The sequence below is a fragment of the Hyperolius riggenbachi genome, chromosome 12 (assembly GCF_040937935.1).
Source record: "Hyperolius riggenbachi isolate aHypRig1 chromosome 12, aHypRig1.pri, whole genome shotgun sequence".
NCBI lineage: Eukaryota > Metazoa > Chordata > Amphibia > Anura > Hyperoliidae > Hyperolius > Hyperolius riggenbachi.
In genome coordinates, this window is record NC_090657.1 from 76,147,197 (window position 1) to 76,170,877 (window position 23,681).

Here is a 23,681-nt window from a genome sequence, read left to right on the forward strand (position 1 = left end):
AAAAAAAGTCATTTTTAGGAGACTGAGGATATATACAATTGTTTTTCTCATCAGTTTACTTTTACCTCAGATGTCCTTTTAAGTCCAAGTTCCAGTCTTTTTAAAAGACACCGGAAGTGGAGGCTGCCATACTTATTTCCTTTTTAAGCCATGCAGATTGCCTGGCTGTCCTGCTGATCCTCTGCCTCTAATGCTGGGCATACACGGAGAGTTTCTGCGCCGGTATCCAGCCAGCGGCTCGATGCCGGTGCGTCCGCGCGGATCGATTCCCGCTCGTCCCTGCTGCCGCTCCTTATCAGCCGCTTGATTCCCCGCTATTGTCTGCTCGCGGGGATCGAGCGGGGAATCTATCCGGAGGGTCGTCGGACCTGTCGGATATTATAAATCGAGCCATCAGCGGCTCGATTGATAAGGAAACTACTGTCCGTGTATGCCCAGCATAATACTTTCAGCCATGGGCCTTGAACAAGTATACAAATCAGATGTCTGACTGAAGTCTGACTGGATTAGGCACATGCTTGTTTCAGGTGTGTGATTCATACACTACTGCAGCCAAAGGGATCAACAGGACAGCCAGGCAACTAGTATTATTTAAAAGGAAATAAATATGGCAGCCTCCATATCACTCTCACTTCAGGTGTTCTTTAAATAGAAAGATATTTTAAGTAAATTGTGCACCAGAGTTTTTTTTGCAAAAGATAACACCTGCTACTCCAATTTACTTAGATTCTCCTCCCCTGCTTGGCAACCACTTGCTGCCTCGTCTATCCCCTTCACTCACCCAGGCAATGTGAACCACTACCCCATTACTCACATTGGCACATATGAGGAAGGGCCTTACTGCTGTCAGTTGAAACCATGTCTTCCTGCTGATTGGTCACCTGGATGGCTGTCTCGTGTAGGGAGTCATAGCTGACAAATGACCCAATGGGATTGATTCAAACTGACTAGAGTGGTAGGGGATGGAGGAGGACGTTCCTGAGACAGACCTGTGAATTTGGGCACCAGCCATTTTTCTTTTGTTTTACAAAGACTGCAACTTTTTTTCTTTTTTACAAAACGTTTTTTTAATGCATACTTTATGTAAAAATGGTCTTCTACAGAAAGCATATGTGCCTAAATGGAAATTTAGACATTTATAACCAATGTTTTATAAGACCTAACTGAAGACACAACTCCAGGCACAAATGTTTTCCGGGTACGTGCTTTGTGGTGGAGATTGTCTCTACCTGTGTAGAACCCTCAATTGGCTAATTTCAAATCAGTCACTTGATCGGGAAGTTTTACTCCAATCACTTCCTGTTCCACAGACTGCCATAACTATGGGATGCAGTCTTTGGAAATAGTTCAGTCTGAGCCCTGCCTGTTTGCACGATGAACCATCATGTTGACTTGAGCCAAAGCAGTGGAAGTTCTACACACCTCTGTTGCTTCAGCTATCAGATGGTATATTTACATCTGTGCCTAGAGTTGATTTCTTTATAAGAAGTGGTTTGGGGATGTTTGTCACAGGAAAAAAAAATCTGTCTTATGTGTAAAAGTATTTTTTGGAACTAATAACTTCCCCATCGTTTCTTCCATCCCTCCTCACCCCCTCTTCCTAATACTGTGTGTGTGGTCCTCCATCTGCCTTTCCCACAACCCCTGTACTGCTTCTACCTAACCTGCTTCCTTCACCACACCAGAAAGCTACACACTAACCTCAAGCAGGGACGATGTGGCAGAAGAACAAGAGGACAAAGATGACTCCTGTCCGCTGCCACACTCCCTGGGTGAGCGGATTGGTTGGTCCATTCCCCCCCGCCCACCCCACTCGATGGACGAGAGCTGGTTTGTCACCCCTCCCCCCTGTTTCACTGCAGAGGCTCCTGGTCAAAGTGCGGTGGGAAGCAGTCCACTGGAAGACCTCCTGATAGAGCACCCCAGCATGTCCGTCTACATCACAAGTGGAAGCATCGTGGTAGGAACAGACACTAGTGAAGTCACCGTCACCAGAGACAGGTAAATGTTGGAGTCTTTCACTAATACTGTGTAGGTGTCTACAGCAGAATATAAAGCATGTGGGGAAAAGCAGTCTGTGCATCAGAGGGGACATTTATGTAATATGGGGGCAGGGGGAGACTGTGCAGTAGAGGGGATATATTTAAATAAAGGAGGTGGGGTTGGGTTCAACAAATGGAGGCTTTATAAAATATGGTGCGGTGCAGGCTGCAGCAGATGGGGGCATTATTAAATATCGTGGGTGGGTACAGTGGCTGCATTGTGGGGAATGGGACACATGCTGTATTTAGGCCCACTCAGTACCAGTGATTTGGGAGGGGCAGTGATGTGCTGTTGTGGGCACTTGCTGCATGGGGGTCAGTTTTTAGGTTGGTAGACCACACGTTTCATATGTGGGAGAAATGTTTGCTGTATTTTATGTGTGGTGCATCATTTGCTGTAATGCATGTTAAGGGTAATGTATGCTGCATTTCATATGTGGGGTAATGATTGTTGCATTTCATATGCGGGGTAATGCTTGCTGTATTTCATATGTGGGGAACTGTTTGCTGCATTTCATATGTGGGGTAATGTTTGCTGCATTTGCCATTTTGAAGGCTTGTAACTACTGAATGGTAGGTTAAATACAGTAATTAATTACAAAAAATACATTGATTGGAAAATGTATATGTCTCTGGACACTTTATTAGGTACATCTTGCTAGTTCTAAGTTGGACCTCTTTCACCTTCACACCCTGGTTAGTGCCTTACTTGTTGTCTTGGGTAATGAGCACAGGTGTGTAATAGCACACGCGTTGTGCTCATCAGCTGCTACAGACTAACAGTCACATCTTGCTACAACTGGTGGCAGAGAAGATGCGATTATACCAAAGTGTGGGTACTAGTGGTTAAAATGCAATATCTAAAAAGTTCTTAGAATTTATTTTCTGAAAACATTGTGTATCATGAAGTGAATTAAAAACACACTATAGGAAGCCTTTTTCACCTATCTTGTGTAGACAATGAGTAGCTAACTCCAGACAGATCGGTTGCGATAACACTATTGGCCTTTTGGCTGTAGTGCATTCTTCTGATAGACAGCACCCTAGGTAACACCGTAGAAAACCCTCAGCTGAGGCGACTGTTTAAAGTGGAACTGTCAGCCATACTATCTCTGAAAAAAACCACATATAGAAGTAGATAAATACTTGCTCTACTTACAAAACATATGTATTGCACTGTCCACATTTTGATTTCAATAATTTTTCTATAGCAAATAGAGAACATCCTTCTTAGAATTTTCCATTTTGTCTGTGTCTATCTTGAATCCTGACATAATTTCCTCCCTTACTCTCCTCTGCCTGTTTGTGTATGCATTGCCCGCCCTCCTCCCAGTCTTCAGACACCCCCAGCTCTGCAATAGAAAATGCATTGAGAAATATTGGCCAATCTGAGAGGAATAGAGGTGTGCGAGGGGAAAACAGGAGAGAAAGAGGCTTCAGCCAATCAGGCTGCATAAGTTAAGTCTGAGGGGAAAGCAAAGAAAAAAAAAGAAAACCCAGCATGCCCTGTAACTTCCTTTGTGCAGCAGATGTACCAAAGAAGAGCCAGGGAAACTGGAATGATGTTTTATGAAGAAAAAAAAAAAAGTGATTTTTTTTTTAACTTTTGGATTGCCTGGTTAGCATCCTTATTACTTGTTTACCAGAAAAAAATAAATAATTGTTTTTTGATTTTAGGCCCGACAGTTACTCTTTAAGACCGTCTTGGCAGAGATGTGCGTATATTAGCCTCCCAGCGTTGCCTAAAGATCCCGCGCATTGGATCTTTAGCAACCACAACGCCTATTTTACTCTTCAATCCAATCCATTGTGCACCGCATCCCAGCCTCTCTCCCTCACACCCCCTCCCCGCCATAGCAACAGAGGCTAGGAAAATAAATTTGGCAGCGTCCATATCCCTCTCAGTTCAGGTATACTTTAAGTAAGAAGGCTTGATTTACTATATCTACAGATTTCCAAGTATCTCCAGTGGGAATGGCATAACTGATCCAGCAATCCTGGATTGGAATAATACAGAATTGTCTGTTGTAAAGATTGCAGCCCTTGTCGGAGTCTTCTTGATAGACACTGAGGGGATATCGAGAGGTTGTTGGATTAGCAGTTGTATGTATGCAGTTTTCTTTTCATTTTTAATGAGTTAGCCTAGTTATCTACACTGGTGCTAGTCTGATCAGTTCAGATCCCCTGGTCTGACGAGGAGTAGGTGTCCACATTATGTCATTCTAAATGATGTTGTGAAGACAATGTTTATGTAAATCTCAACCGTCATGAATTGTTTCTTTTATTTTTTTATGTTGCTTTATGCCTCTCTTTGGCATCTTGGAAAAACCTAATAAAAATTAGCCTTAGTTTTGTGATGTGTGGACAATTCTGCAGATTGTTTAGTAAAACGAGCCCTAAGCATTATAGATTTTTTTTTGTAGCGTGACAAGTACTGTATATTGATCTTGTAGTTTGTTCTGACATATCATCACCTTGTCTTCAGGTCGCCCAGTAAAACAAGAGTTGAGCGACGGACACCTCATCATGCCACCTCAGCCACTGCCAAAGCCGTCATCTTGGAAAAAGTGGGTCAAGTCTCACGGATCCAACGCGCCAAAGGTCTGGTGGACAGGCGTAAGCTAGGACGTAAAAATCTGCAACGGCAGAACCTGGTTCAGGAGTTTAAGGGCCGCAATGCAGCGCGGCACCGCAGCCACCTGTCCCAGCCAAGGCAGCGCCAGTGCAACCACTAAATTCGGTGTAGCCGTTTACATGAACGTGGGCATTATCTTTACTCAGAATCTCTCCGTCCTGCCTCATTGGTCAATACCGTCTCTTGCCTCTACCGTCCCGTACACAAAGCACAAGACTTCATCCGCCCATCCTCCCTTGCTGTTTCGGTAATATTCATACTCAATCGCATTGGGGAAATTGTACCTAAATAGTATTCATCGTGACACAACAAAGAGGATTGGATGTCCAACTTCATTTGAAAAGATCTTCAATCTTCAGAGTCATTTTTAATTTGCTTGTTATGGCCGGTCCATTGTTTTAAAAACAAATAATTGTAATATGGCTTAATACCTGGTGGCCTTTTGAAGGCCCACAGGAGGTTAGTAGACTTTGTTTCTCCATAATCTCTTTTTCTTCTAGCTAAAGGATTTGTTGGAAGTTGCTAATGCTTGGGAACCTCAAGTGTGGAGGAATTGGAGGCTACCATGTCACATTTTAAAAATGCAATTTGCCCGATGATTATGCTTATCTTTTGCCTTCAGTCATGTTTGATGCCTGTCCCTGCCCAAAGCATGCAGCCAGCAGTGCCACAGGGAGTTGGAACACCTGATTGGCACACTCAAAACTCAAAAGGTGTTAGGAGGCAGAAGATTAGCACAAGAATCGGACAAGTACAGTGTGTGTGTGTGTGTGTATATATATATATATATATATATATATATATATATATATATATATATATATATATATATATATATATATATATAGTTTAGGTTCCCTTTAATCCACAATCTAACAACTAAGCGAGAAGCTTCCAGGGACCCATTTGAATCTCCTCATTAAGTAGTGACTGAAAATGTTTTTATTTGGACAAAATAATCTGCATAATCGCATCAGCTTTGTTATGTTATGGCTTTTACAGTGAGACCTCCTGGACCTTTATTTAATAACCTGGAGCAGAATCCTTGATAGGCACTTTGCCATATCAATTTAAAGGTCCAAGCATTTGTAAAGGCTTTGCTAACACTGCCTGGTGTGAAGGCGATTTTCAGCCGTGTGGTGGTCACATCTCTTGCCGGGGGACCTGCAATGCTCAGCTTTAGCAAAAAGGGGGCAGCAGGTTGACAATGGCAAGTGGATGTAGCAGGTCGGGAATGGTGGTGAGTGGACTTCTGATGCAGGAAGACAGTAGGTGATGGTGACTATATAACAGGAGAGTGATAATGGCAGAATGTTGAAAGTTAAAAGTAGGGTTGCTGGTAGCACATACAATTTTAAAGCCCAACAATTACAACCAATTTTATTTTTCTTTTGTTTTGTCTTTTAAATTGAGGGAAATGTTAGAACCTCTGATCAATTCTATTTTGCTTCTCATGTGTATTTTTCTGTTAAGTCCAAGTATTTGGTATTCTCTTAATAATGTGCTGCAAGCATGAGCCGACCCAGATGGACTGGGAGTCGAACCCACAACCTCATGCCTGCGAGTCCGAAACAGTACCTCTGCGGTACATACCTGGTCTCATGTGCATTTTTGAAGCACTGTGTTGTATACGGTTTCTGATCTTGCAGGGCTGTAGAAACCTGCCTTTTGTAATTGCGTTTGACTTTTTTTGCTTTGACTTGCTTAAGTCTAAACAGACCATATCCTGTTCTCACGATATTGTTTCTATAATGTAGTTTGTATAATCTCCCTATGTCTGCATGGGTTTCCTCTGAGCACTTCACAAAAACATATATTGATAAGTTAATTAGTCCTCCCCAAACATTGGCCTTAGAATATGCTTGGGTAGGCATGTGAGGGACAGTTGGTGACATGACTAAGCACTCTGGCCACTGTGGAAGATGCCCACTCTGTATATACAAAATAATAATAATATAGTTATTCATCTCTTCACTTTGTGTTTCACTGCATACTGAATTTTAGATGCATCTTGCGCTATTATTCATTCTAGTTCCTTCTGAACGGGGTTGTGCGGTAATCAAATGGGTTAATGACCTCCTTTCTTTTAAATTGTGCAGCTCATCAATTTATAACTAGGGAGACAAGTGCGCATGGAAGGAGCAATTCACTACAAGTGCATTAAATGAATAGCTTGCCTAGCGCTGAGCTCTTTCCAGCTCTCTGCCCTGACAGCCAGCAGAAGGGGACTTCATTAAAACCTGCTTCTAACAGGCCTGGAGCCAGGGGAGGTCTTCTCCAGTGCGCTTCAGCTACTGAATGCACTGTAAGTTCTGCTACAAAGAAAACACAGGACAAATGGCCTATCTCTCACCCCTCATAGCACCTCCCAACATTGTTTTAAGGAGAAGGGAAACTGGAGGGCCTGGAGGAAACCTATGCATCTGCTGGTAGAAAATACAACCTCCTTTGAGATCATGTCCTGGCCAGGAATTGGTCTTCTCAATCAGCAGATCATACTGCCTGACAGAGGCCCAGTCCACTAGAACAAATCATTTCTGGCCAAGGATCAGGGAAGTGTGTTGTGTATCCGTAGCAACCCACCAAGGGTAAATGGAAAAGAAAAATCCATTCATTGTTTGGTGGCACGCCGCCAGCCAAAGTTTAAGTGCTGAATCTGTACCAACAGGCTGTGACTGAGCTGTAGGGATGGTCCGTGTGATACGTATAATTTCAAGTTGATGGCAATCTTATGTTCATTTATGCAAATGCAATCCAGTTCAATTTGCATCAACCTTTAGTTATTAGCATCTCATTGAGAATCCCTACTAAGCGCCCATTGCTCTGCATAGCCTATGAGGGCTACTCTGCAGACTGCAGGCCAGTCATAGTTGGTTCCTAGCTTGTTATCTGCAGACTATAGAGGCCTTTAGGTTAAGTTCCCATAACAGACACCAATATCAATAAAAGCTGACAGAGGTTTTAACACTTCTCCACTACTCTACACAAAACAAAAAAAGGCTAGCCTTGCCATTTGGAAAGGTTGTCCTCACTTCCTGTTCTGGTGGATAATTGTCACTGACACAGGAAGTGAGGTAAGCAAACTTACTTCCTCACAAATGTTTTGGCTGGCGTTCCAGGGAGGGGCATGTGATAACAGGTTTCCACTTTTCTTTCATTACTAGTTTTGAATGTTTTAACAATTTCTTGTGGGCTATTGTTTGTATTGCAGTGAATACGATTGGGGGTTCTGAATTCTTGGCATTTTTGGTTATGTTTGAAGGAAGAAAAAAAAAAAAACTTGATAAGCTACAGCAACCCTACTTTGAAGGAGTGAGAAGAGAGTTGTAGCATTGCAAGTCCCTCCCATGTTCACTGTCACACACTGGATATGCAACAGGAGCAGTATGTAGTGACCCATGGCTACCATTCTATGGTGACACCGCTAAGTAACTGTTACCACTGCCTTATTAAAGGGCCAGTCCACTGAAAATGATATGTCACATGGGATGTCAGTTTGCTGCATTTCCCATAATAATGAAAATTCGAACAGAGAAGAAAGAGACACCACAAAAATGGCTGCAGGTACTGGGACCGCCTGGCAGTCTTACATATAAGTGGTTGGAGGATAATTATGCTTGAGAGCATCAAATGTTTCACTTTTTTGTGGGCTGGCCCTTTAAAAGTCTTTGCTGGATCCCAGATATAAAGAAATGTATATCTGGTAGAGATGATCAACTCATTCAGAATACATTCTCCTCCAAGAATGTTCTATAAAAGAACTGATTTTTATTCTTTTAAAGTTTTACAAATTTTCTAAGTTTATTTATAGGAGTTATCAGTCCTACCTTTGATTGATTTAGAAAAATTCCCCATATTTGGGGTGCTTCCTTTACTCTTAATTAGTTGCATTTATGTCTCACATGTGCTTCCAGTGTTTAGGGTACACAGGAAGCACGATGTGATCACATGATCGCTACCAGCCATACACAGGCTTACAAGTCAGTTACCTGATTGAGTCAGCCATTGGCTTGTTCATGGCCTGTCCTCAAGGAGAATCTATGTACAGTGGGTTGATTATCTCTGGTTGCCACTGATCAGATGTCCAATGCTGGGTGCTGATTGGAGAACTAGTTTCTGTTTCTAAATGTTTTTGTGTTGCAGGCAAACACACAATAAGCCACTGTATAAATCTGCTAGATGATTGTCACCCAAGCAGATCACTTTTTTTTGTGAACAACATGATTGTACGGTGCATCCCTTGCCTCCCCTCCTCAGGGAAGAGAAGTGATTGGCTAGGGAGGATATTCCTGACCAATCACTGCTCTCCTGCTGGAATGTTAGCAGGTGCAGGGGATGCCCCTGGTTCTCCACAGAATGACCATTTGTGGACAGGTCTAGCAGAAGACCTCCTGTGTCTCTGCCCACCTTGAAGGAAAGCTCCATGACACATTGTTGAATTGGGCATTGCATAGCAATAACATTTTGAATGGCCAATACATTGTTTCAATGTATAAATTAACATTACAAAGCTACCAGGCAAGAGTTTTAACAATTTTTTTTTTTAACATCCCTAAAACCCCCCCTGAGGCCAGCTGTGCCCAGAAAATGAGCCAAGAAACACTTTTTGTTTTTAAAGACAATAGAATGGCTAAGATAAACTGCATAACCAAAATACCAGCAGGGTGTGTAAAACGCCTTTTTTTTTTTTAAATCCATCTACTGAAGCCATGACACTTAGCAGCTAAAACCCCAATATTTATTAATTTGGGAAACAATATACATATTTAAATATCTGATGCAATAATTGATATAGCCAAGGAAATCATTCATTGATGTGTCCTGGAGTTCTCCTTTAAGGCCCGGAGGTTTTGTGAATGCGGGGTCAGGCAGTAGCGGGCTTCACCACAGCCCCAAAGCTTGCTACTTTATATCCTACAGGCAGCTTTTGATAAAGAAAAACACTCATTTTGGGTGGAGCCCAATCAGGAAGTCACTGTTTATGGTTATGCTTGTCTATGTAGCTGTGATGCACTGATCTGCTGCCAGCACTGCCCGGCGTCTCCACTCACTGCAGCGGGATGTGACCGCACCACTGAGGCCATCTGGGGGATGCAGGACAACCTAATCTGTATATATCCCTGCAAATGTAACTTCTCACACTAAGGCCACCACACAATCTTGTTTGTACAAGCCTGTGGTCAGTGTTAAAAGCCCATCTCTCTGCCTCCTCCGATATTGCAGCATTCCTGATCCATTTCCTTATGAAATTGGTCAAATGGATCAATCAGGTGGCCATGAGGCAGCATTGATTGTCTTCCAATTTGATAAAATTATTGAATCGGAAAATCGATCGGCCTGCAATATGTAGTAATGTATGGGCACCCTAAGATTGAACAACAAAGATTGTATGGAGCATGTGGTGAGCCTAGCATTGCAGAACGTAAGCAATCCAAGAAATTCGGACATAAGTCTTATCAAAGAAAAAAAAAAAGTGTGTATTAGCTGGCAAATAATTGCAGTCACCTGAGTCATATGAGAAAATAGTAAGATTGCTTTATGCGGTTGTAGATGCACATACAGGAGTGTGACTGTAATGGCACTACTGCTAAGTCATTAAGTTTTCAGCAAGCAGTCTGATGTGACACAGGTGAGGACTTAAAACATTTACCAACAAAAAATCCAACCCAGATTTGCTGGAGGCCCTCATTGTACCTTCTCCAAATGCCACCCATATACAGTATCTGTATACTTCATGTTCATATACTAATACGTGGAATTCATTGTCAACTAGAACGCTTTAGTTCCACTTAGGCCTCTTTCACAGTAGGACGGCGCGTTTGATGTGACGTTAAGGTCACATAACGTGCCCCTAATACAGCGCATTGAAAGACTATAACTTGGATGTTATAGTACATTCTTTAGCCGTGCGTTTGGTGCGCCATTTTTGTCACACAGTGATGGAACGAAGACAGTGCGTGCGTTACATTAAAAAAAAAAAACATTACTGAGCATGTGCAACACAACTAACGCAGCAGATTCGCACACCATGCAGCACTTTCTAAATATTGCTACACATTACACACAACGCAATGTGTGCACTGTGAATGTTGCACAGACTTAATATTGCTGTGCGTTAGTCCACGTTAAAACATTTTCTAACATGCGACTTTAACGTTGCACTGTGAAAGCGGCCTTAAACTAGCACTTCAAAAAGATGTCCTGGATATACTGGTCTCAATTCACTAAGCTTTATCAAACATTTTATCGAACGTTGAATTCACTAAGGTGTTATAGATTTATTGAACATTTTATCGATAAAACATTCGATAAATTTATAACTCCTTAGTGAATTCAAAATTAGATTTTACTCATGAGGTAAATTATCAAACGTTCGATAAAGTGTTCGATAAAGCTTAGTGAATTGAGGCCATTGTGTGAAAACGTTAATATCATTTACTACATACTCACAAATCCATTGCATTGCTAGCAACAGTCATTGTACCATCCTACTAAATGGCCGTATAAATTAGCATCTTGTGGTGTTCTATGTAAACAGAACTGCTAATTATGGAAAGTTATGCAAGTTTGTTACTCTGCATATATATGATTTGTTTATTATTATTACTACTACTATACTTCATATTGAGCTAGAGGCGGTTTTCTAGAACAAAGTCACTGAATAAGCATTTCTCCGTCACCACTGACCCCATCATGTCATGTATATCCGCTAAACCTGTATATAAACCCTGACAAAAGGTGCTTACTTATAGTAACATGTTTCTTAAACACAGTGTACATATGTTAGAACGCCATTCGGAGCATGTGTGAGAATCTGGTGATCGTGTTTTTACTAGCGGACGGAATATGCATGATTGGTGCGATTGTTGTCGATGCGGAGTGACCTCACAGCGAGAAGACGTGCTGCAGATTAATATTATTCTGTTTTGGGGAGCGTGTGTGACTGAATACAAATCTCTGTTTGGACTCAGGGATTCTGCGATAAAGACAGTTTCATGTGTATTTTTTTTATGTGTACTACCGTCTGTTGACAGTAGAGGGAGCCATATCGCGTGCTTATAGTTTGCAACAGAACTAGAACCATCTGTAATGAATTACACTGGGCTGCCCATACAAGCTGGCTACATACATCAGTTTTGTTTCCTTTACATTTATTCTACAATTCAAATTATATCTTTTTTTTTTTTTTTTTAAAGAATCACATTTTATATTGTTATTAAAGCCCAACCCCCGACTCAATTTTTTCTAGTTCTAGGCAGACAATGATTGGGTTTTCTATGTAGCAGCTTTATATTAAGCTGACGTAAAATAAATTATGTATTATAGCAGCTAGTTACGAGCCCAGACTCCAGCCACTTCAACACAGACTTGCATAGCTGCATGTTGGGAGCTTTTCTGAGACAGCAGTCTGTGCCCTCCCCTTGCAGTATAAACAGCATGATGATGCAAGCAAAGCAATAGCCCCACCCAGAATCTACTTATTAACTTTTTTTTTTTAAGCGAAACCCCTTCCGTCCATATAACTAACTATATAAAACAAGATATTTACCTGCAGAAAGGAGTTTATTGTTTATTTCCTTTTAAGCTATACCAGTTGCCTGGCAGCCCTGCTGATCCTCTGCCTCTAATACTATTAGCCATAGCCCCTGAACAAGCATGCAGCAGATCAGGTGTTTCAGACTTTAAAGTCAGATCTGACAAGACTAGCTGCATGCTTGTTTCTGGTGTTATTCAGATACTACTGCAGAGAAATAGACCAGCAGGGCTGCCAGGCAACTGGTATTGATTAAAAGGAAATAAATATGGCAGCCTCCGTATACCTCTTACTTCAGTTCCCCTTTAAAGTCACAAAACTCATCCCAACATAGCAAAAACACCAGAGTGTTTAACCTGATGAAGCCAAAGTTCACAGGCGAAACATGATGAGGATCTGTATCTTTATTTTAGCCCAATTGTGACCGACAGTCATAGGAGATAAAGCTACAAACACACATTGGATAAATGACGTCCTAAACAGCTTTTTAGCAGGCCTCTTGTTTTCCCAAGAGAGCCACTACAGGACTGGCTTGGAGGGACTGATCCTTTTACCAGACTTCACAGGTGCATTCAGAGGTTGCCTGACACGATCAGCAACCTGAAACTTGTACATAGCATAGCATTCTCCATCACTACAAGGTTAATATACCAGGTAGCCTCCCCCCTTTTTCTCTGCTAGAGTATTGAATTGGTAAAATGTTAACATTGCAAGGTTTGAAAACTGATATGTGTCCAGCATTGTGTATATACAGCTCATACAGGTGGCACTGCTCCCCCAAATGGGGCAGAGAGATAAAAGGAAACTAAACTGCCCATACACTTTAAAGTACCCCTCGCATCTGAGAGCTACACAGGCTGTCAGCTTTCCTTCCTCTAAATGCCACTTTCCTGGATGTGATGCTGATCTATTGGCCAGAATACTTTGTCAGCCACACAAGAGAAGCAGGTCCATTGGTCAGATATTGGTCAGGACCGTGACAGCCTAGGCAGTTCTCTCCCTCAAGGTGTACTTCAAGGTCCTGCTTTAAATCCTTATTTCACCAGCAGGTGGTGCTGAACAGGGAAACTGTCATTTGCTTTCCCAACCCAGGGCGTGGGGATTTAGGGGTTTAGAGTTAGTAAACTTTAAAGAGAACCTACCATTGCAGATCAGCCAATGGAGGCCAGAGGCTGGGAATACAGAGAGAACTGAAATTCATGTTTTGCTCATTTTTCCTCTGGCAACACTGTATGCTTACTATCTCTGTAGGTGCATATAAATAATCGCTTTCAGATTCTAACCACTGACTTTATGCAGGTACTTTTACCCTATGCTACGGTTGGTGTAGCAATTTTACAATATTTTAACAGCATTATTAAAGTTACTAATGCAGTACCAAAAGAAAAATAATAAAAATATAAAAAATTGCAGTACTCAACGATCTGGTTTCGCCGGTGATACAAAATATTACGATCTGGTTTCGCCGTTGTTACACAATCACTACATTATGATAACTCTGCTCTCTTGGCCATGTATTACTGCTTTCTTCTAATGCTAAGCTATAAATAAAATACAAATCAATAAATACATTATTTAAAAAAAAGTGTTTTCCTATTTTTAGGAAATACTTTACAAAAATAAACGTTTAATTTATCGTTTTGTCCAGTATTGCTCCTTTTTTAATTTGAATGCGCATAAAAATAACAAACGATTTAAAAATATACATCGCTTATTCTAACAGGTGAATATAGCCATTGTAATGGGTTTCTGGCCCAAAGTTAGCATTTTATGCCAGAACTTATGTATAAACTAGGTTAAACATTTAATGTTCTATCTTATTAGACTTAAGAGACCAATATTACATTTATAACAGTTTTACGGTGGCAACACATGATAAAGTCTTTCAAACCATCAATTTAATGATTGGATTAGACTGATCAGCATTGAAACCGTGATTGACTGCACAAATGAACAATCGATCTGATACATTTTCTGAAGAGAAGTGATCGTAGACAAAGTCATTTAAATGTTAAGAAAATTTGCAATCAATTGTACGATCAATTTGATCCTATCGTCAAATGATTGGATGGTACTGTGCTATGACCACCTTAAAGGACACCTGACCAGAGGTAAAACTACCGAAGCTAAGCGCAGTTACATGTCTCTGTGCATTGTCCATTCTTCTCCTTGTTCTTCCTGGTCTCCGTAATTGCCGCTTGAAAAATTAGACTTTAGACTAAAGTCAAATTTTCAGACAGGAAGAGGCAGCCTTGCAGCAAGTTTCCCTCCTATTTCCTTTAAGGTAAGCGAATGGGCGAGGAAGAGGGGGAAATGGGAGGGTGATAGGAAGGAACATGGCTGCAAGCCTGCCTCTTCCTGTCTGAAAATCTGACTTAAGGGAATGGGAGCTAACCACTTATATTCAACATACTCATTGCCTTTATTGGACCTGTTCTCATACAGGTTCTTGGTCTATCCACCTTGGAATTAGAATGGTTTCCTGAACTGTTACTGTGGTTTCTAAAAGGCAGTATGCAGAATTCAAACTACTCCAATTGGGTGAAGGGAATAAATGAAGATCTTGGGCCCCAATGAGGGAGCCAAGTAAAAACAATGCTGGTTTAGGCAGGGGTGAAGTTTAGTAGTAGAGGGATACAAACTGATAGAAGGATGGATACTAGACGTCTCCACACTGATATGAAACAGAATTGTTCTAAGACTATATGGAAGCAGGTTACTTGGCCCCATACTTGTCATGCTATTCTATATGGAGAACCTTTCACACTTGGGCTTGTGCAAGAATTTAGAGGCATTTTTAGGTGCATCTACCACCTTCTCCCATAAAATGTGGCAAATTAGGAAGGGGGGAGTGGTGGCTGTAATGTAGACGGGGGTTAGACAGAATTTGGAAGGGGTTAGTCGGGGGAAAGCGGTGGTAGGTTAAATGGGGGTTAACCAGAATTAGTAAGGGGTTAGTGAGGGAAGGGGGGGGGGGGGGGGTAGTGGTGGCTGTGGGTTAGATGGGATTGGGAAGGGTTAGTGGGGGGGGGGGGGGGTGGAAGGGGTGACTGTAGGTTAGGCAGGGGTGAAACTGGATTAGGAAGGGGTTAGTGGTGGCTGTAGGTTAGACGGATTTAGGAAGGGGTTAGTGGGGGGAAGGGGGGGTTGTTAGTGGTGCATCAATCATTTTGGACTGGGGAGTAATAAATAGTCTGCAGACTTGTCCTGCTGTCGGCCCCCACCTGGCTTTTGGGGCATTGTAGGGACAGTAGAGTGTGAGCTCCCTGAGGACAGGAGCAGAGTGAATTATTCAGTGGGCCCAGTCAACCGCTGCGTAATATGTCCGTGCTTTATAAATCCATCAAATAAATATTTTAGAATCCCGCTTTCGTAATTATGATGAAACAGCAGATGCAAAAAAAATTCTCGCACAAGTCTTTTTCTGATTGGTTTTCTCTTAAAAAGTATCCTTAACGTTCCAACCGGGTTCTGTGAATAAAAACAGCTGACCGATTTCACCTTTCTTAGAATGTAAAACTCCTCCATCTGTTCAGTGATCACCAAGTCACCATCTGACCTTATAGGTTTACAAAACTATTTTTGTATTGCTTTTATTGCTGCGTATGTGACATCGGTTCACATCAAGCTTATATCACATTGCTTAATGGTGCTGTTACAAACCGTATCAGACCTTTTCTACAAGGTGCACCACACTCCGAGGACTGAGACAGTCCCTCCTGGAGCAGGTCTGATGATGTATTTTGGGTGCTAGTTTTCGATATTTTGCAGTTTTTAAGTGGCTGTTTCAGTGTTAGTGAGCTTGGTGATAGGAAAAAAAAAAGGTCAATTCTAATATAAAAAAATAAGTCTCGGTTCAAATGATAGTTTTGTGTGTGTGGTGACATCATTTGCAGCAATATGAAACAAAAAGTGATATACACCATGTAGTAAGATGTACATCTTTGCAGTATAGACAATGCATGTGCCTTTTTGTTTTGGTCATCCTTTGCATGAATTTTGAGTCACAGAGTGCGGTGAAGTCTTGGTTGGACATGTACGGTTGTCGACTTGCTTTAGCGATCACAGGAGTGCATCCTATTGAGATGTGGTCAAATTATTTTTTTATATGGAATTAAAAAAAAAAAAAATCAGTATCCCTTAAGAGGGTTAAAACCAGCAACATGCAGGGGGTGCTTGATAAGGGGTATTGATGGGTTATAAAGAAAAAAATGCCATATTTGTCTGGATATCCCATGAATCTAGTTAGCCCATTAGGAGCTTCAAGAGTTTTTTGGTTTGAGACAAGTGTACTGCTTTTGACCTCAGTCTGCACAACTCGTTGTGCTGTAAATTCTTGGAATGCTTTCATCTCTTTCTACTAGCAGAACATAAAGAAACTAAAAGCAGAAGTCCTCTGCAAGCCTCTAAATAAATTGGCTAAAGGGTTAAGATACCTAACCTCCAACAACACTTCCACTGCAATGGATGCACAGAATGAGGAGTTAGCCTTTTTCAGTTCTTTTGAAGTCGATGGAACTTGCTGGAGAGATGCTGAACTCTATTCTATGCACCGATTGCAGTGGGTATGGTATCTTTTGAAAACACTACTCTTGTGGTATTTAAATTGTTAGCCTGCACCTAACTAAATATAGCTAACCCTCTTAAAATTGGGTGATGATTCAATATACTTGCAACATTAGCTCTGTTTTAAAATACTGGCATGTCACTCCATGATGAGCAGTATAAGCGGTTACTTTGTGCCCAAAATGAATTACTGTGTTTTATGTGCTTGTAAAATGTACTATTTCCCATCACTAATTGTCAATAGTCCCTTTGCATTCCTTATCCCGTCTGTGCAGCTTACCAGCACTTCAGCACACTTAGTAGAGGCCTGCCAGAAACTGCTTTACTATAAACAGGAGTGACAGCCTTCTATCTTTAAATAAGGCTCATATTAATAAGTAAATCACAGCTAGTGTATGTATATTGGGTTGTGGAGGGGATCTCCAGCAAAGCTTGTGTCCACCAGGAACACAATGCAGCAACATTAACACTTTATAACCCTCACCCCCTAGTCAGGTGCTTTCTGCCTCTATGTAGTGTCTGCTTCGTGTGCGAATGAGCATGTAGTTTCATATTTTGGTATTAAGAAGTGTAATTCAAATAGATTACATTCACCCCTGCAAGGCAGGACGTGAAGCCTTTAAACCCATTGTATGCCTTACAACGAAACATCTTATGGAGGATGGAACAAGAAGGGGTTTGGCAGGCACTGTTAAACGAGAAATTAACGTCTCTCAGACTAACAGCTTCCTGCAATGCGTTTCACTGGTTGTGTAGAACTGTCTCCATGCCTGTGCAGTGACCTCTCATCATTCTTGAGGTTCACAGATTTTTTTTTTTCCTGCGTAGTTGAAGTAACCCCTTCCATTGGCACTGAGTATGACGTGTGTGTTCCCTGGAAGTTAAAGGGTTACAATAAGTGTGTGTGTTTTTATATATCCCTCTTAAAGGGATAGGAGTCTAATTCTATATATATTTAGTGTGTTGGCAATCGATGTGTGCGTCTGTAATGCATAATAACTAGTGAAATAAGACAGCTGTGTGCAGATGGAATATAGATTATTTATCTGGTATGGTTGTATGCAGTTTAAATAATTGTATATTCCCCCCTCCCCCTTTTTTTTTTGAGGTGAGTCTGTTTAATTGTGACATGCCATTGACACAAAAAAATTATAAAAGATGAAAATATAAAGAAATAAAATATTAATTTATGCTACTGTGTTTCTTGTATTTTTATTCTGCGGTGGGTGTTGTATGTACAGTTTTCAGCTATTACTAAAAGAATAACATTAGCGAAAAGGGGGGGGGATGAAATCAATACATTGCCAAGCGAGAAGTTAAAAAACAGAGATCAAGAAATGATTATTCGCCATGTAGTTTGTTCATATTATGTCACAAAAGTCCAGCGCACATCCTTTGTAAGATCAAACTAATAAAAACAGTGCATTATTTTACCGCTGGATCTTGAAATCAATGCTTCTGATGTCAACAGTTCTCATCAATCTACCACCAGATCGCACCCAGCAGGAATCAAACTCACCAAATATGCATTGACCACTGCTAGACTGGTCAGATAACACACATGCCCAGGTGGCCTCAGACCGCCAGGGTCCTGGTTCCATTCAATGCTCGCTTTCCATATGCTCCAGATACTGTGAGGATGCCTGAGGCATGTGGCTGCTGCTGCTGGCCCTGCTGGAGGAGGCATAGAATGGCAGGCAGAGGGGAGACAGGCAGCTGTGAGGTTCCACGCCAGACTACTGACAGCTGAAACAAGTTCATATTGTTTGATCCACAATCAGCCTGCATGCCATCATCTTCACTACTGGCAGACATGACAAAAAAAACCTATTATTTATAACCACACCTGCTAACAATGCGATAGGCTAAAAGGTTGTTTCCCACAATTCAACAAGGCTCACAGACCAGAAACTGTCAGGATCTAGGTCCTGACATCACACTGTGGGAGAGGTTTCCTCACAATATCTGCCATACAGACGTCCCTGTTGATCTATTCAAGAAAAGGTAACATGTATTTAATTGAAAATATATCCAGGAGAAAACTCAGGAGACAGGTTAAAGCAAACCTGTGAGTTTTTAAAAAGAGTCACTTACAACAGTAGAGGGAAGCCAGGCTGGCCACGCCCACCTTGAGAGCACTGATCCAGTGCTGGGACCCCCTGGAAGTCCGTGGCTGCACTGCACAGAGCCACCCGGTAGAAAAAGGCAAGCCTGAGTGTCTATACTACTGTGCAGGCACTGGGTGTCCTACGCAGTACAGCAGTGCTGGTTTCACAGATGGGAGCTGCCTCGTGCACTCTTTGGCAAACTCTTGTCGAAGAGATTTGGGAGGTCCCAGCACTGGATTGGTGGAGGCGAGGGTGGCAAACATATCACAGACCCTTCTCTATTGCCCAACATGGGGGCAACTAATAGGATAGCAGGAGGCGAATTCTGTTGAGCTGGCCCACTGGGTCCTTCTCTTTGACCAGCCCGTGATTTGCTGCAGCATTTCACTGGTCCAATTTTGTTTTTCATAAATGTGCATTAAATTAACATTTAGAATTAGTATTGCATTGCCCATCCCTCCTGCCAGTCAATGCATTTAGTCCAGGTGTGGAATATAAGCTCCAACTTTCCCAAGAAACTTCCCAGCTTACTGCATGAGTAATCCACCGCACAGTATGTGCTCCACATACAGTGCAGATTCCATCTCTGTAAAATTATACTCCATTTCTTGTGAAAATTGCCAAGGTGGTATTACTTTCCAAATCCTCCTCCCTATAGTCAAGTAGACACATTCATAAATGTGCAGTTGAACATGCCTATTGCAGTCACTGCCTATTGCGGGCCCGATAGCTTTGTACTGATGCTCAGAATTCTGCAGTTATATTAGTGGTGGTGTTAGGACCCGTTCACACTTAAAAAGCGCAAAACTGCACGGTTGATTTTACCACGATTAGTGTGGTTAAATCAGTGTACACTTCCGCGACTCAGAGCGATAAGCACTGTACCGCAATCGCTCCAGAATCGCGGCAACAATGCTGCAGGTAACGCGTTTTGCAATTGGTGCTAATCGCGGCAGTGAGATCACTGCCATAGGTTAGAATAGCACTAGCGCTTTGGCGATTAGCGGTAATCACCCTAGTGTGAATGGGCCTAGTGTCCAAGGACCTCTTCTATCACATTCTTCCTCCCCACCCTATAAACATGAGATTGTCTATATGGCCCATACTCACGGGCAACTTTTTGGCCTGTCGCCAGCACACGTGAGCGTGTGCGCGACAGGCCGGCGACAGCTCGTCGCCAGGTCCCTCCGCATACACACGGCGGAGGGACCTGGCAACTGATGCGGCGGAAGCTGTCGCTGTTGCTCCTCCCCCCGCCGGAAGCCCAATGTATTTCTTATCTTGTTGCTGTCGCTAGTCCGCGTACTCACGCGGACTAGCGACAGTTGCGGCGGCGACTGTCGCCAGGCGATTGAGCGGTTCAATCGCCCGGCGACATCAGCGACGAGCGACAGTTCAGGGTGCGCGCCCGTACAACGCCGCATACTCACGGGCGACCTGTCGCTGCAACACGCGCACGCCGCGTGTTGCGGCGACATTTGTAGCCCGTGAGTATGGGCCATTAGTCAAGCATTCATGCTTTCATCATTCTCCCAGCAGAATTCCCTGAGGTCACTTGGATTGTACCCCTATATTCAAACCTCCTCTTTAGCAAGCTAATCTGTCCAGTCTTGCCAATGCCCCGCAGTATTCTACATTCATACTTCGCCTTGGCTGCCTGTATGAAGATAAGGTTCCATTCATAGCCACTGCTAGAGAGATCTGCCTTTTATATTCATCACAGGTAGACTGAAGGTCAGACAGAGACACTTGCAGGTCAAGGCAATTTACGTGCCTCAGACTCCTCTGTTCGTCAACAAAGGTGAGTGTGACAAAAAACAGCTGAAGTGTATCAGGAATGTGCAGCGACAATGGCAAAAAAACAAAAATCTAAAGAGAACCTGAAGGGAGAGTGATATGGAGGCTGACATTTACCTCCTTTGAAACAATGCAATTTGCCTGGGTGACTTTCTGAGCCTCTCTCCAAGGGCTGCCTGCGATCCGCTTCAAAAAGCGTATCGCAGCCGTTTTTCTGATCGCTAGAGCAGCGTGATAACATGTAAATCGCGGTGCTCATTTTCCACTACTGTGACTTGCGCTACGTTTCTGACAGCTATACGCACAATCACAGCTAGTGGAAAAACTGCTTTCATGAGCACAGGTGATTTGCACTTGCTGGTGGAAAAGGGCCCTTATGCCTCTTTCAGACGGGCAACTGACAGGTGAATTCACTGCCTGTCAGCCGCTCTCCTGCACCACCCAGGCGCTTGTTAGCTCTCGACAGGTGACCCCCCCCAATGGAGTCACACTTGAGCACGTCCGCAGCTGTGCTCAGACGTGACATGTCTTAGTTCGCACCGCGCGTGTCCAGCGCTGACACATGGTGTTACAACCGCTGCAATTCGGCTGCACCTGAATTGCACTGGCGAGCAGCAGACGGGAGACTGAACTCCTCGGCAAGCGTGCAGTCCAGTCGTTTCAGATCAGATGTTTCTGACTGAAGTCTGAGTGCTTGTTTTAGGTGTGTGATTAAGACAATACTGATGCATGAAAGATCAGCAGGGCTGCCAGGCAACTGGTATTGTTTAAAAGGAAATAAATATAGAAGCCTCCATATACCTCTCAGGTCTGTAGTTTTTTTTAGCAGCAACAGTCTCATTTCGTAGAATAATGAAACGCCTGAGACCTGTGCCTGCAGATAGGTTTTTTGCCCCCTTTAAATATTTTATAAAAATAAAACAAAAGTCATTTCAGTATGAAAAAAAACATTTAATTTTAAAACATCCACATATCTGTTACAAACATTGTTTCCACTGGTCCAATTCTACAACAAATTAACCATGACTGTTAAAATTATTTACATCATTTCAGTCTCCTAAGCTGACTCTTCGTTAAACTCTATATAAATACAGTACTCTGACGAGACAAAATAGGAGTTTACCTTATTCAATAAATCCAATTACTCTATTTAAAAAAAGGGGGTGGGGTACTGGGGAACAAAATGCATTACTGTACTGCTATTGTGTGGTCTCGTATAAGGAAATCACAGAGTCTTCATACTGCTGTGTGAATACTACACTATGTACATGTTCTCTTAAAGTGAACGTATTACCCCTGGAAGGTGGCCATTTTTACAACTGAGTCATTAAATTTCAGCTAAGAGGTGGCAACACAACTGTTTTAGTCCAAAGCAAGAGTCGTCAAGTGTTTAGGTAATGGTAACACTCGAAGCGAGGAGAATGTGTTTACTTAAGACAGATTCTTTTGAACATTATTGGTCTAGTGATATATGTAGCAATGATGAACTGTGTGACAGAGCTGTGGTACTAGGGGGCCAAAGCCTTTCCTGATTGGCTGTCTCACCTTCTACCTGGTGTGTCAGCACAAAATGGCAGTCACTTCCGTCCTATTATAGCCGATATGTGGCCTTCAGACTTCTGCACAAAGTAAACCTATAAGGTTTGCTTCAGCATATTTTGAAATCTTACCTGCCTGAGCCTCTGGAACCTGGAGAGGCTTACCCCGCCCTCTTTAGCCAGGCCAATCCAGTGATGAGAGGTTAAGCTAGAGCTCCGCCAGAAAGCGCCGAGCCTGAGTGGATCCAGCTTGTGCATGCGCAGTACCATGGACCAGATCGGGCTTAGCTTTACTTGCAGGATCCCGAGCAGGTCCATGCTAGTGTGCATGGTTGAGCCATCAACATGCAGCCTTTCAGGGATCCCAGCACTGGAATGGGCCGATGGAGGACGACGAGGTAAGCCTCTCCAGGATTCAGAGACTGACCCCCTCCCGAGGTGAGTACCCTGTTGTAGGGCCACTATTCCCTACAGGGACACTTTAAATAAGAAAATAAAAATGACCATTTAGTCACCATCTCTCCTTGTTCAGAAGTGCATTTAAAATAAATTTCTAGTTGTGTCTACTTCAAGACACCTGGGAACCCTATGGGTGTCTATTGGTTAAATGTAATGCCCTTTACAACATACACCAGGGTTGTTGGTAAAGCCTGCTGGTCTGACAACTACTCCCCCCCCCCACACACACACACAACCTTTATTAGGGCTCTTTAGTGTGGTGTGAGGTTAAGGTTAGGGTAAAGTCTTGTGTTTGAGTGAACTTCTCTACAACTTTTTCAGCCAAATTATACAGGCTCTAAAACTCTGTGCTATAATAAGCACACTGCTCCTCTGCACCATAACCCCCCCTCCCCCCAGGGATGTGTGCAACAGCATTATTCACACACCAAGGGATACAGCGAAACTCGTGATCTACAGATTAGGTCTGTTGATCACCACTCCCTGCAATCCAGTCTCTTTCTACTTGTGTCCACATTACTAAACAGATCTAAAAGGGCACACAACAGATCACAGATATGTAAGTAAAGCCATCACACACAGCTTCGGGCAGAAGTGAAGGGATCTGACGGGTATATAAAGAGGTACGGGGGTCAGTCAGACCAGCAGGGCTACCCATACGAGTAGAAACATGGACCATATATGAGGAGAGGGTTCTCAGCTACCTCCAGGGGGGTACAAAAAAGAAATTCAATAGCACAGATTTGTTGTAAGTTCGCTAGATACAAATCTCTTACCAAGCAGATCAGCTAATTTGTATTGTAGCAGTGAATGGAAACCTCCCTGGAGATCTGGTATAAATGAAGGATGCACACAGGCTATACTCTCAGAGACTGTTGTATGAAGTGTCCAAACTGTAAACCTTTCTATTCCTTTTTTCACAACTAGAGATATGCTCACACCATATAGCTAATCACTAGAGTCATGTCCACACAGTATGGCCAATCACTAGAGTCATGCCCA

General features: G+C 42.6%; 2 protein-coding genes across 11 annotated transcripts in view; one reads left to right on the plus strand and one right to left on the minus strand.

Annotated features, from left to right (window-relative positions):
• Positions 1-5,469, plus strand: part of TP53INP2 (tumor protein p53 inducible nuclear protein 2) — a 340,314-nt gene extending 334,845 nt beyond the window's left edge. For all 8 annotated transcript variants that reach the window (XM_068264215.1, XM_068264216.1, XM_068264219.1 and 5 more), the window contains 2 exons: positions 1,686-2,001; positions 4,528-5,469. In XM_068264215.1, coding sequence (XP_068120316.1) covers positions 1,686-2,001; positions 4,528-4,777 — 566 coding nt within the window. In that variant the 3' untranslated portion in view covers positions 4,778-5,469. The remainder of the gene's footprint in view (positions 1-1,685; positions 2,002-4,527) is intronic.
• NCOA6 (nuclear receptor coactivator 6) overlaps positions 1-23,681 on the minus strand; it is a 98,997-nt gene that overhangs the window by 37,784 nt on the left and 37,532 nt on the right. The gene's annotated exons all lie outside the window — the stretch shown is intronic.